Genomic DNA, 13,200 nt, shown 5'->3' with positions numbered 1-13,200 from the left:
GTAGAATAGATGTGTGTAAATTTGCATTTAGCCAGTATGTGGTTAATTGCTGGAATAAACTTCAATCTGTCATTGTGGAAGTTGAAAGCTTAAATAAATTCAAGGACAAACTGGACAAACTTTTAGAGGGAATGGATGTGCAAAATTTTTTTTTTTTTTTTTTTTGGCTGATGCTACATAAGCTCACAAGCTTGCTTTCTTGCGACACATGCCTCTGTTACTATTATTACCTCCAGGATATGATTTGTCAATGAAAATTATAAACAAAGATGGACACAGAGGGTGAACTGATGACATGGATAATTCAGTCACTTGACTTAAACCTTCAGACTTCTTCCTCTGCGATTGCAGTCTAGGACAAGTTACAGTGGTAAGCCAGAAAAAAAGGTAGCAGCAGATGTGATATATGAAGCTACGAATGGCATCAGAAATGAATTAGTAGACATACAATGAGGACTAACACCTTGGAAACATGCAGCAGTCACAAGATGGTCATTTTGAAAACTGGATTTAATTGTAAGTAATCTTGTAAGTTAATAACAACAATAAAGCTGCATTTAAAATTGATTAGCTCTTTATTTGCTAAATTACACTAATGCTTAACTTGATAATGGTATCAAACTACCTGTTGTTTATAGAGCATTTTTTTGCTCCACATCACCTATAGAACATGTGTATGTAAATATCTGTATATTTGAATATAAAATATTCATACAGTAAACCCTCGCTAATCCAGTTCGAAGCATGGAAAATTCTGTTCACAGTTGAGTACTTTGAAAGACACGGAATTTAGTAAGCCAGATGAGTAACTCTACTGCATGCTGATTAACTGCGCATAGAGAGACGGGACATACATCACACTGTCTTGCGTGTTGTTGAGTATCGTTGTTGACTCTGATGGACAAATGTCCGACTCAGAGTCATATGTATATACGTCTGAGACGGACGTATATACATATGTCGACATATTTTATATCATTATGGGTTCTAAGAATTAAAAAGTGGAATAAAAAAGAAGAAAAACCGCTACTTTAACTATCATTAACAGGCTCAAAGTGATAGAACAACTTGAAAATGGTGTTATGGGGAAAAAAGAAAAAAAAAAAAAATGCTGAAGAATTTGGTATTGGCCAACAGGATGTGTCAGATATTAAAAAATGAACAATAAGAATCTATAAAGACATTTGCTTTAAAATTCGATGTGGGGAGTGATAAAAGCAGTGTATCAAATTGCCAGTTAACCCCAGGGGCTCATATCTGGTGAGTATGGGCTTGGCACACACTGGGTCCTGAGCTAGATATCATCATTATTCTCTTTCTTGGTGATTCCCTTCTACTTCTGACTCTTGCTCTCTCTCTCTCTCTCTCTCTCTCTCTCTCTCTCTCTCTCTCTCTCTCAGGGTAACTCGGAAATTTTTTTTTTTGGCTGGTGCAGCATAAGCCTCAGGCTTCCTTGCACCATATGGCTAATAATTATAGTATTAAAAAATCCAAAAGAAGTGGCACTGTCATTGCACACCAATGCCACCTGATAAATGTAAAAAGACAATACAATTTATCCATCCATCAGTGGATAAATGTATTATCTTTTTAGTTTTTAAATAAAGGCTCTACAGTGATATTTTATTTATTTATTTTTTATCAGCACTATCTACGTCATTAAATTTTCCATTTATTTGTGTTCTAAGTTTTTTTGTCTTTTACGGCTATCTTTTGCTTCACTAATTCAGATTATCGCTTAATCTGGATGACCTCTCCCCCAATTAATCCGGATTAGCGAAGGTTTACTGTATATACATATAAAAAGCAATAAAATAAAATATATAAAAAATACTTTCATTATTTTTCCTTTCAATAACCATGTTTGTAGTGGTAATGTTGTTTCCAAATCTGTGGAATGGAACAGGTAGTCCAATAACCTAGCTTCCAAGAAGTCAATGAAAAATCCCAGCCCTTCGTTTGAATTGTTGATCCCCCTCTCCACCTCCCAAGAAACCAACTATACTAACAAAATTCATGACTTAGGCAGAGAAAGAGAAGCAGTTGAGGAAGAGAGCCATCAGCTGTAGCAACCATAACTCCAGGCATGCTTCTCAGTTGTGTATACAGAAAAATCAAATACTGGGTTGATATTTATAGAGTGATAACTGGCATCTATGTGAAGTGTAGTACTATTTATACAAACCTTGGAAAAAGTTTTGGAGCATTTTAACGTCTTTTAATATATATTTTAACAAAATATTAAATTTAAAATGGCACTGGATTTCTCAAGTTTTAATTAAAATAAGCATTTCTTTTCATGAATGATAACTGGGTTTTACATGTATAATATGTTTCTATTATCTGCTATTTCTATTATTCAGAGTGAATAAGCTTACCTTTTATTTCTACACTGTCAACAGGTATTTGTTTTTCCCTCATGTGAAATACTTCAAAATTGTAATACAGACCCTACATAAAATAAACAAAAAATTGTATGACTGTTTGCAGCACAAATTAACCTCAAGTTCAACAATAATAAAAAAAAAAACAGCTATTACAGCTGGTTTTCCTTAACTGGGGACAGACCCCCCCCCCTCCCCATCTACTATACATAGTTACACTAATCACAAAATGTCTTTGAAAAACTTTGCCGGACAGAGATGAGTATCTAACACTTCACCCTCCATTATCACCGAGGGTGATAATGGAAGGTGAAGTGATCACTGAATTATGACCACGTACTTATTACCACGTTGGGCTATAGTTCTCACAGATAACAGCTGCTATTCGCTTATGGAATGACTCCACTAGATGTCTGATCAATATGAATCTGTAGCCAGGCTGCTTGCAAGGTTTTCCACAGTGTCAGAACAGATGACTGTTGCGTGTCCATATGCCTCACTTCCCATTCTAAAACATCCCATAGGTGTTCAAATTGGATTTGAGGTCAGATGAATTTGGAGGCCAATCAAGATAGGCAATATCTTCACTGTGGTCCTTGAACCACTTGTGCAGTGTGGGCCCTATGACATGGCACATTACTGTCTTGAAAGATCCCATTTCTGTCTGAGGAAAAAATACGTGGAAGGGTGCACATGGTCTCCTAAAAGCTGCCAACAGACCACACCAGTGAGATGCGAGATGGTCCATATGCACCAGGGGTCCCAGTTATTGCCAGCAAGACATGCACCATATAAAGCAATCACCACCAGCTGCCTGGATGGGGGCACCATGCATGATGGGTTGTTGTTGTTTTGTGTTTTATTGATGCATCAGGACTAAGGTTATAATGTGCCAAAACCAGGTCATATAAAAGAGCAGATTAAGCCATTAAACAATGATCATCGGTGAGGAGAGGGTGTCTGTTGGGTTATCAGCAGTTATCAGTGTGAGAGTAATATCCCATCATCATTTGGGATATTACTCTCACAATGTAACCTGCCATTGAGCCAGTACCCTTCATCACAAACTTCCACCTTGCGTAATCCCTTATAGTTCTGTCAACGGGAGGTGGTTTGATCCATTCAACACCATTCTTTGTACACTTTAATTGCAGTGGGCCGCGAGCAACCAATAAGACAGTTTCCAATATGGAAGTACCCAACACATGAGCTTCCACAATCACGTCCTTTTGAAACTCCATTATATCTTTAGTACATCCCATAACTGCTACTTAATCACTTTGACTTGCACAACCAGATGCAAATTACCAGTGCTCTAGCATACAAAGCTGTTTGGCTTTTCATACTACCAGCTATGTGGCATAGCCCATTAGGGATGGGGTGGTCATAATAAAAGTGAACACTTGTCAATAGCACTGCACACATGCATGTGCAGTGCTACTGACAAGTGCATATTGTGATTTTCAAAAATATATAATGGATAAACACTCTAATATGAGTACTAATATTATTATTAGACACCAGTCAGATATGAAATCCAAGTAGCATAAGTTATTTTAACTTGCATTGTATTGTGAATATAATGGAAATACTAGTGAGGAGAGAAGAAGAAAGAAATGGAACAATACATGGAAAGGATCTAAAATGTTACTAACAGAATGCTACTATTTTCTGAGATATCTATTACTATTCTTTCAATAATTACTCAATTAATTGTTCCAACGATTTGTACAGTTGAAAAAATACCTGAAGTATACTCACTTTTCTCTCCTTTTCAGCTGAGGAACCTTCAGCAAATCCAAATTTTCTACAAAACCCCAATATCTTTATAAACAATGCATGCACACATACATATTTAATATAATATAATATCGGTGTGTAGATACACCATAGAAAACTCTTAAAAAACTACAAAGTAGTTGTTGTAGGCATCATTTGCTCTCTCATATTGTGCTCTGCCTTCACGACGAGTTGCCATGATATTGCACTACCTCGAATAAGTAACGCTTCACTAATAGAGAAGACTATTGTTACTTATTCTCAGTGAGTACCACCACCCAGACATGTTTCAAGGCTATTGGCCTATCATCAGTGGGGTGGGCAGGTACCCTGGTATTGCAGACATGACGACCCAGTTGTGAAGATAATCACACAATATGAGAGATGCCAAAAGGTGTATATGACAATATTTAAAATAACTAAATGCACAAGGCATAATACATTAAGAGTTTAATATCTATATAATATCGGTGTGTAGATACACCATAAACTCTTAATGTATTATGCCTTGTGCATTTAGTTATTTTAAATATTGTCATATACGCCTTTTGGCATCTCTCATATTGTGTGATTATCTTCACAACTGGGTCGTCATGTCTGCAATACCAGGGTACCTGGTATTTAGAGACCGAAACAATGAAGAGACCGAAACAAAACAAATAGAGGGGGAAGAGGTATCAATTTTGTCAGGCGGTAAGAAAGATTGCAAAACACTTTCAGGGTCTGATTCGGATTCAGATGGCATACAAACAAGGGAATATGAAGGAATAGAATGGTTAAATGTAGTAGGAAACACAAAAGAATATAGGGAATATAGGTGAAGCTTGGTGGAAATTGTTAAAACTCGAGGAGAACCGAATTTTCTTTGGAATGAAAACGAGGAGGGTCAAGTAGTTAATATTCAGTTCAATTGGGGTGATTTCGTTATTTCCAATATTAAAAACAAGAATGTTGGAGATCTCACCGTGTTGCTCACCAGTAACAAGTTAAATGCCGAACATAGGAATATCTTAGCAGAAGTTCTAGTAAAGTTCTGCTCATAATGTCCGGAATAACATTTATGTCGTTAAATGTACAGGGTCTGAGAGCGATTACAAACAAAGGATGATATGGCAAATTATGATGAACATGGGGGTAAAGATTTGGTTTCTACAAGAAACCCACTTCGCAAGTTTAGCAGACATCCAGCAGTTTCAAAACAGATACCGGTTGTTAGGATTTTGGAGTTTTGGGACAAATCGATCCACAGGGGTGGGAATAGTAGTGGTTCCTCCAATTTTAGGGACTGTACGACTAAAGTGGGTAGGGATACAGAAGGGCGGGTTGTGGCAGTGGATTGGAGTTATGGGGGGGGGGGGCGCACAATTAGACTAATCTGTGTCTATAGTCCAAATTCCACTTTAGGAAGGAAAACTGTTTCAGGGGCTGGGCAACTATATGAGGGGGTGCAGTGGGTTATAATGGCAGAGGACTGGAACTGCATTCCTGACCCCATTATGGACAAAATTCTGGCGGGTACCCCGCATCATGGTACGGGGGGGGGGGGGGGTCGTGAATCAATCGAGGTTTGTACTAAATTGGACTTGGTAGACGTCTGGAGGGAAAAAAATCCGGGGAGACGAGCGGCCACGAGAATAGCCAACAACATAGGAACTAGGATAGATCGCATTTATGCAACAAGTCAGTTGAAGGATAAGATAACAATGATACGGCATGTGAAATTTGTGGGAGGTCGACAAGTTTCAGATCACATGGCAGTAATGTGGAAGGGAGATTTATTTACAAACGTTAGTCTGGGTAAAGGCTATTGGAAGCTCAACCCAGCAGTTCTGGAGAGAGAGGACTGGGACTTTACAACAGTTATTAAAGAGATAGTAGAGCGAGGTGGAAATGAGTGGGAAATGTTGGCGAAAATTAAAGAAAGTGCTAAATCATTTTATTACTCCAAAATTAAGGAAAGAAACGAACAACGCAGAAATAGACTGAAAGATCTCTTACAAGAAAAAAGAATTTACCAACGGTGCGGGGATGGAAGGGCAACAGCGGAAGTACAAGCGATCATTGACGGTATAATATTGGAAGAAGAGAAAGAAAAGGCGCGAAAAATACAGCTGAAATTTAGGGAGGCTGATAGTCCTTCAGCTGCGTTTTACCAAAGAAGACTAAGGCTAAATAATTTAGTCAAAACGGTTCAGGAAATTAAAGACGATGACAACACACATTCAACAATGCTAACTATTATGAATAGTTTTGTAAATTACTATGAAAAAGAGCTTGCTTTGCAGAAAAAAAGAGAGAGACAACTCCATTTGGACGATTGGACAATTCACACCCGAGCAAAAAGCATTACAGGACAGGGAAATAATTATGGGGGGATCTAACTGTGGCTCTAAAAATCATGTAAATTACGACGCGTGCCAGGACCAGATGGTTTGGGGGGTTGAATTTTATAAGAAATTTTGGAACTTGTTAGCGCCTATTCTTCTGGCCGTCTTTAACAAATTTTTTCTGGAAGGGGTTGTACCCGAAGGCTTTTTAAATGCCTATACTACTTTCATTCCGAAGCATGGACGGGATTTAACGAAAATTGCTAACTGGAGACCTATAATGTTGGCTAATTGTGACTACAAAATATTTGCAAAGATTTTGACAACTAAGCTAAAACGCGACGTAACCCAGGTAGTTAGAAGCACACAGTGCTACGGTATACCGGGGAGGCGGATAGAATATAACCTTTGGCTATTAAAAGATATATTAGAATATCGGAAAAGAAAGAGTTACAATTTAGCGTTAGTGGCAATCGACCTAGAAAAGGCTTTCGATAGAATCGACCACGACTACCTTTTCTCTATAATTAAAGATACGAACATAGGATCTAAGTTGTTTACAGTCCTGAGAAATTTATATACACGTAGTAGCACACGACTTTTGATAAATGGAGAAATTTCGAAAAACATTAAAATTGATAGGGGAGTAAAACAAGGATGTCCACTTAGTCCTTTGTTATTTACGTTAGCACTAACCACTACTGGGAAGAATAGACAGAACTGAGGCCATTCAGGGGACACCGTTGCCAAAGCCGGCAGAGCAGTGTAAATGTATAATGTATGTGGATGATGTTACAGCCACTCTCACTACGAGTTATGCTGTGGAAGAATTTATGTCACTGGTTACTTCTTTTGGTAAGAAGTCGGGGTTAAACATAAACGAAGACAAGACTAGGATCAAATTGCTAGGGGAATGGGTACATCGACCTTTACCACAACGAGAAGTGGAGTCGGATAAATCGATCCAAATATTGGGAGTTCCGTTTAGAGAGAGTCCCATGCTACCCGTAGGAGGGCTCACCACTAAAATACGTGAAAGTTTAAAAGAGTGGGAAGTGGGACAATTTTCTTTTGAGAACAAATCCATTATTGTCAGAACTGTAATCCTACCTATGATCTTATACACGGTGTTTATAACAGGAATCACAGCTAGGACAATGAGACGATTTTACGTTCTAACATTTCAGTTTCTATGGGGAGGAAAACGGCAAGAGAAAGGGCAGAAATTTTTATTTTTACCATGGGAAGATGGGGGAATAAGTATTGCAAAAATTAATTTGAGGTGTAGCTGTAAGAGACTGCTGGATGTGGCTAATATGGTGCAATCTAACCATTTAGTAGTGGTACTGATAAAATATTTTATGGGATTTAATACAGCCTTAATTAAAGGCGGCAATTATCTAGGGCCAAAAGCAGAGACAATTCCTATATATTACAAAAAAATTTGGGATATGTGCACGCAGTTAAGGGAGAAAGATATAGATCCTTTTAAGGGTGGTTTAAAACAACTCTACTGGACACTGTTTAACTCAGAAAATCCAGAAAAGCCAAATTTAGGATGCGCAATTGTTTTTTTAAAAATCTAAAAATTGGCGGAAACTACCCATCGCGTATTGATTTTTCGTGGAGGGTTGGTTACGGAAATATACCAGTGAATGATATTACGTATAGATTTAGTCAGACAGGCAGGCAACAGATTATGCGAATTTTGTAATGAAATTGAAACAGTATCATTTATTTTATTCCTGTCGATTCGCGCAGGAAGTTTGGAAAAGAATTTGTAGATTTTTGAGGATAAGACAGTTCACACTAGAGGAGGTAATTTACCTGCAATTCGATCATCCCTTGGGCAAGAAAAAAATGTTCACGATATTTTTAATTACAGAGGCAAAATATCATGTGTGGAAGCTTCGAAAACGGAAAAGGTTTGGGACCTTTAGGGGATATCTTTGGGACATGAAACAAACTATGTCTGCTTCCATGCAAAGGTTTTTACAGTTGGAAAAATGGCGTTTAGGGTCTGATAAGTTTCTGAAAAGGTGGGGAGAGCCACCTCTTCTGTGCAGTTTGGTTGCAGATGAGGTTCATCTTAAGTACTGGTTTTAGTTATTTGGAGGAAAAAAAAAAAAAAAACACCTGTGTTTTTTTTTTTCGTTTATTTCAAAATTCAGTTTTCTTGATAAAAATGTAGATCTCTTAGGCTCTCATCAAAACAGTTCCATGATATAGGTTTAAATTTTATAACTCATTTGTTTGGTTTAATAGACCTGGTCCAATGGATTATTTTTCACATTAAATTCACAAATAGCTTTGAAATGATCGTCTGAATTAAGATTTTTCATGATTTAGGTTTGGATTTTATAATTCATTTGTTTGATTTAATAGATCTGGTCCAATGGGTTTTTTTTTTTTTTTTTCACATTAAATTCACAACAGCCTTGAAACATGTCTGGGTGGTGGTACTCACCGAGAATAAGTAACAATAGTCTTCTCTATTAGTGAAGCATTACTTATTCGAGGTAGTGCAATATCATGGCAACTCGTCGTGAAGGCAGAGCACAATATGAGAAAGAGCAAATGATGCCTACAACAACTACTTTGTAGTTTTTTAAGAGTTGTCTATGGTGTATCTATACACCGATATTATATAGATATTAAACTCTTAATGTATTATGCCTTGTGCATTTAGTTATTTTAAATACATATTTAATAAAATTAAATTGCTCAGAACCTGTAGGATCTACCCCCCTCACCAGACCCTTGGTACTCAGAAACACAAATTGAAAACAATTGTGTTAAACACTTCAAGTGTGCACATTGTCTTGTACTCTATTATTGTGTTTCTACTAAACAAGAAAATGGAGTAATTTTTTTCATTCATGTGCTACAACAGTTACTGAATACTCCTCTCAGATATTTTTGAACTTCCCACCTGTTCATAAACACAAAGCAAAATTACAAAAATACACAAAATTAAATAAAATATTGATGCAAAGGGTGAAAAAAAGAGCAATTGCAAGCAATTTGGGTTGGATTTATTAAGGCAAACACCAAGCACTAGTATATCATTTACAAAAATGATATACTAGTGCTTGGAAAAAATAAGAGATCTTAGGGAAAAAAAAAAAATAATTCTGGCCTAGTATTATATTTATCATCCATTCATCAGTAAGGAGGAATTCAAAAATAATAATGCCAGAAACAGTCTGGTGTACTTGATTTATTAAAGATGCTCCAGCTAAAATAATCCACTCAATGAAGAAGAGATAGAGAAATGGTAGAAGATAAAAATTCTGAAGTTTTTGAATGGTGCTGCTATTAAAAAAAAGTAATATTTGGCCTAAGAAAGATAAAATAACTGAAGAGAAGGAATGATTTCAAAGCAGAAAGAGTTAAAATCACTTAGTATGAAGCTCAGAGCATATCAGTATATCAGTAGGTTTATTAAATTTGTTGAGGAGAGCATTCTCTACAAGGCCTCTGAAATAATGTAGCTGCATATTTATAAAATATGCTAATGCTAACTGACCTTACTAAAATGATATGAAGTTAGGAAGACAAGACTATCTTGTCCTGTCTTTATGTTTCCAACTAGCAGAATTTAAATGACCTGAACCAGAACAAAACTTTGCCATTACAATGAGCTTCACTGATACTTAACTACTTTGGAATATATGGAATTGCCAAAAAGGTTAGCCTAACATTTAAACAAATGGCTGATTAATGCTTTTAATGATGCCATTGTGCAAAATATCAAGGCAATAAGTTGCATTGGTATTGTACTACTCCAAAAAATATATCCACCGCTAAAAGGTTAATCTGCCATTTTACTAAATAGAGAGATTAACCTTTTTAACAATACCAATTGTGTGAAATATTCAGTAATGCAATAAGCCTTTTGCAATTTAATATTAAGTTTAGAATCAAAATTTAAGAACTGTAATTTTTTACGAAACGTATACTACATTTAAAAAACATAAAGTGTTAATTTTGACTCTGTACCTCACAGTTATGCATTTTATTGCACACACCAAAACTTTTTAGGTACTTCATAAAGCACACCTGCCAATTTTAAGCAGAAAATTTTTCAGAAAAAGCAGATTTTTATAAAATCCAGACTTTGGATTAACAATATAGTGTTTTGAAACATTTAACAATGCATAGGAATTTTTTGTATGTGGTACACAAAAACTGATTATAATTGCTTTGAGAAAGATGCTTTTCAAGGCTTTACCCTCTTCAGAAATGATCAGTTTTATTAAAAACAATGGCCCTACATTTTAGAATTGGCTGTCAAGAACATGGGATAATCTGTTATATTTCAAGCTTCCCTGTGCACTTGTCAGTTCCCCAACCAAGGATCAGTAAACATCAATTCCTTCTTCATTTCATATTAGCCTCTGGTTGGTTCTCATGTCAATATTAATAGAACTAATGCTGCAAAACACCTTTTGCTTCATTTGTTTCTGTCTTCAAAAATACTAAGAAGTACTGAAATCTTCCACAAAAAATTTCAGATGTGAAAATGATGCATTACCAACTGATGAAATTTGTGCCACCTTGGCATTTATGACAATTTTCAGTTGGAACTTGTTGTTGATATGGAGGTTTGATGGCGCATAAGCTACTTTGGCCATAATGCGGTTGGAACTTGTGCACCATATTGTAATGTATAGCAATAAAGTTCTTTTGGCTGAACAAAAGAACAGAATGTTCCCAGTTTTGGTACTTGTTAAGTTGCAAATTTTATGCCATATCTGTGAACTGCAGCCAGGATTTCTTATGAACCTCAACCTAAATTAAAATCACATCAGTTAACTTGTTTAAAAGTAAATATATATTTACTTTTAAATATAAATTTGTTTCTTTTTTGTGGCCAAAAACAGGTTTTTTTGAAGCCTAGATTGCATTAGAAATTAAATTTTAAATTAAATTGATGTTGTAGAAGACACTACAGTGTCTTCTACAACATCAATTTAACAAATACAATACTCATAAGCCAACTTTTGAAAAGCTAGATTGGATAACTGTGAGGAGGGAAAAAAGTTGATTTATTTCTTTCTTTTTTGTGGCCAAAAACAGGTTTTTTGAAGCCTAGATTGCATTAGAAATTAAATTTTAAACACCCAACTGTTTACCAGTATGGTATGCTTTCAAATAATAGCTTGCCTAACATTTTTCTGTGTGAATTTCTGTTTGGATTGTCTTTGTGAATTTGGATTAGACATCAACTGATTATGGCTGGTTTAAGAAAGATAGCACTGCAGACTTTGCTCTCTTCAGAAATGTTGAGCCAAAATCAATGATGGCATTTAGATTTGGCAGCCAAGAGCATTTCCAGAAAGGAAAGATCTAATTAGGTTGTGGGCTAACTAATTAGCCCACAACCCCACTTGGATATTTTGTGATAGTCTGTACTGCTATGAGGAATGGTTAAAAACACCAAAAAATTATTTGGAATAATTGGTTTTAATTATAGCTTCCTTGTGTACTTGTTAGTTTTCCAAAAAAGAACCACTATATATAAATTTTTTTTCTTCTTTCATAATATCATCTGGTAGGCTCTCACACTGAAACTGACAGCACTGATATTACAAAATATATATTTCTTCAGTGATATTGAAAAGTACTGGAAACTGTGTGTGTGTGTGTGTGTGTGCGCGTGCGCGCGTGCGTGTTATATCATGCAAACGTGCAGTTTTCCTTCCTTGTGAAATTGATTAATTTCAGCTTGGTTTAAAAAATTTGTTCACCAATCAGTGCTATTGGATGATGAATTGGTTCTCCATATAGGGTTATATTTAAATCAAAGTTAAATAATATTTAACATAAAATTTCCGAAAACTCAGCTGGGAACTTGCTATCTATGAATTCTACTGGAGCCTGCTAACTTTCAAATGCTGTAAGAAAACATGCCTTGGTCTTAGAAAGTCATACAGCTTCTACTATGAGTATATTAAAATATTTAAAATTGTAACACTTAATTAGATTATATCAGCACACAAACTGCCTTGATGGCACTGCACTGGTAGCATTTTTTTTAAATTTTATTTAAACTAAACATAAATATAAAATATTTATAGTGAAGTTTGACATGAATGTTAGGTCATACCTAAAATATTTAAAATTGTAACACTTAATTAGATTATATCAGCACACAAACTGCCTTGATGGCACTGCACTGGTAGAATTTTTTAAATTTTATTTAAACTAAACATATATATAAAACATTTATAGTGAAGTTTGCCATGAATGTTATGTCATACCAGTGATCAATTCAATGGCTATCAACCAGTTTTGATGTTCATGATGTATGGGCGTACTTGGCTCTCACTGGTCTTTTACAATTGTGATTGATGAGGTGATTGAATTTACCACAATGATTACTCACAACTGAGGAATGCAGCTTTTACTAATTTAATGAGAGGGGAGGGAGGCGTTTTGTTTTTTATTTTTTTTTATGAAAACCCCAAACACGAAAGGTATCAAAACCTATAGTACTTAGTACCGTGCATGGGTTGAAGGAGGATGCCGGAAACTTTGCTCTAGAGACTAAACATGGGTTTCACCACTTCAAGCCTCCAATAAGCAAAGTGGTGGTATTTCACCGGTTGATGAAAGTCATCTACCACCCGTTTTGGCTTGTATTTCTAGACTCTTGGCAACACAGAGTAGTTGCTGCCCATCACATTTATTTCCTTTGAAAATAA

At 35.8% G+C, this 13,200-nt stretch overlaps 1 protein-coding gene across 1 annotated transcript in view; it reads right to left on the bottom strand.

Moving 5' to 3' along the window:
* The window catches only part of eIF3b (eukaryotic translation initiation factor 3 subunit b), a 255,386-nt gene that overhangs the window by 62,822 nt on the left and 179,364 nt on the right, over positions 1 to 13,200 (bottom strand). Inside the window, exon 10 of the mRNA XM_090375895.1 lies at positions 2,379 to 2,451. Within this exon, the coding sequence (XP_090232021.1) occupies positions 2,379 to 2,451 (73 nt within the window). The remainder of the gene's footprint in view (positions 1 to 2,378; positions 2,452 to 13,200) is intronic.

Source organism: Mastigoproctus giganteus, chromosome 6 (genome assembly GCF_048544385.1).
Source record: "Mastigoproctus giganteus isolate SK-2022 chromosome 6, ASM4854438v1, whole genome shotgun sequence".
NCBI classification, from domain to species: domain Eukaryota; kingdom Metazoa; phylum Arthropoda; class Arachnida; order Uropygi; family Thelyphonidae; genus Mastigoproctus; species Mastigoproctus giganteus.
Note: the sequence above shows the minus strand (reverse complement) of the source record. Positions and strands in the feature narration are given on the sequence as shown.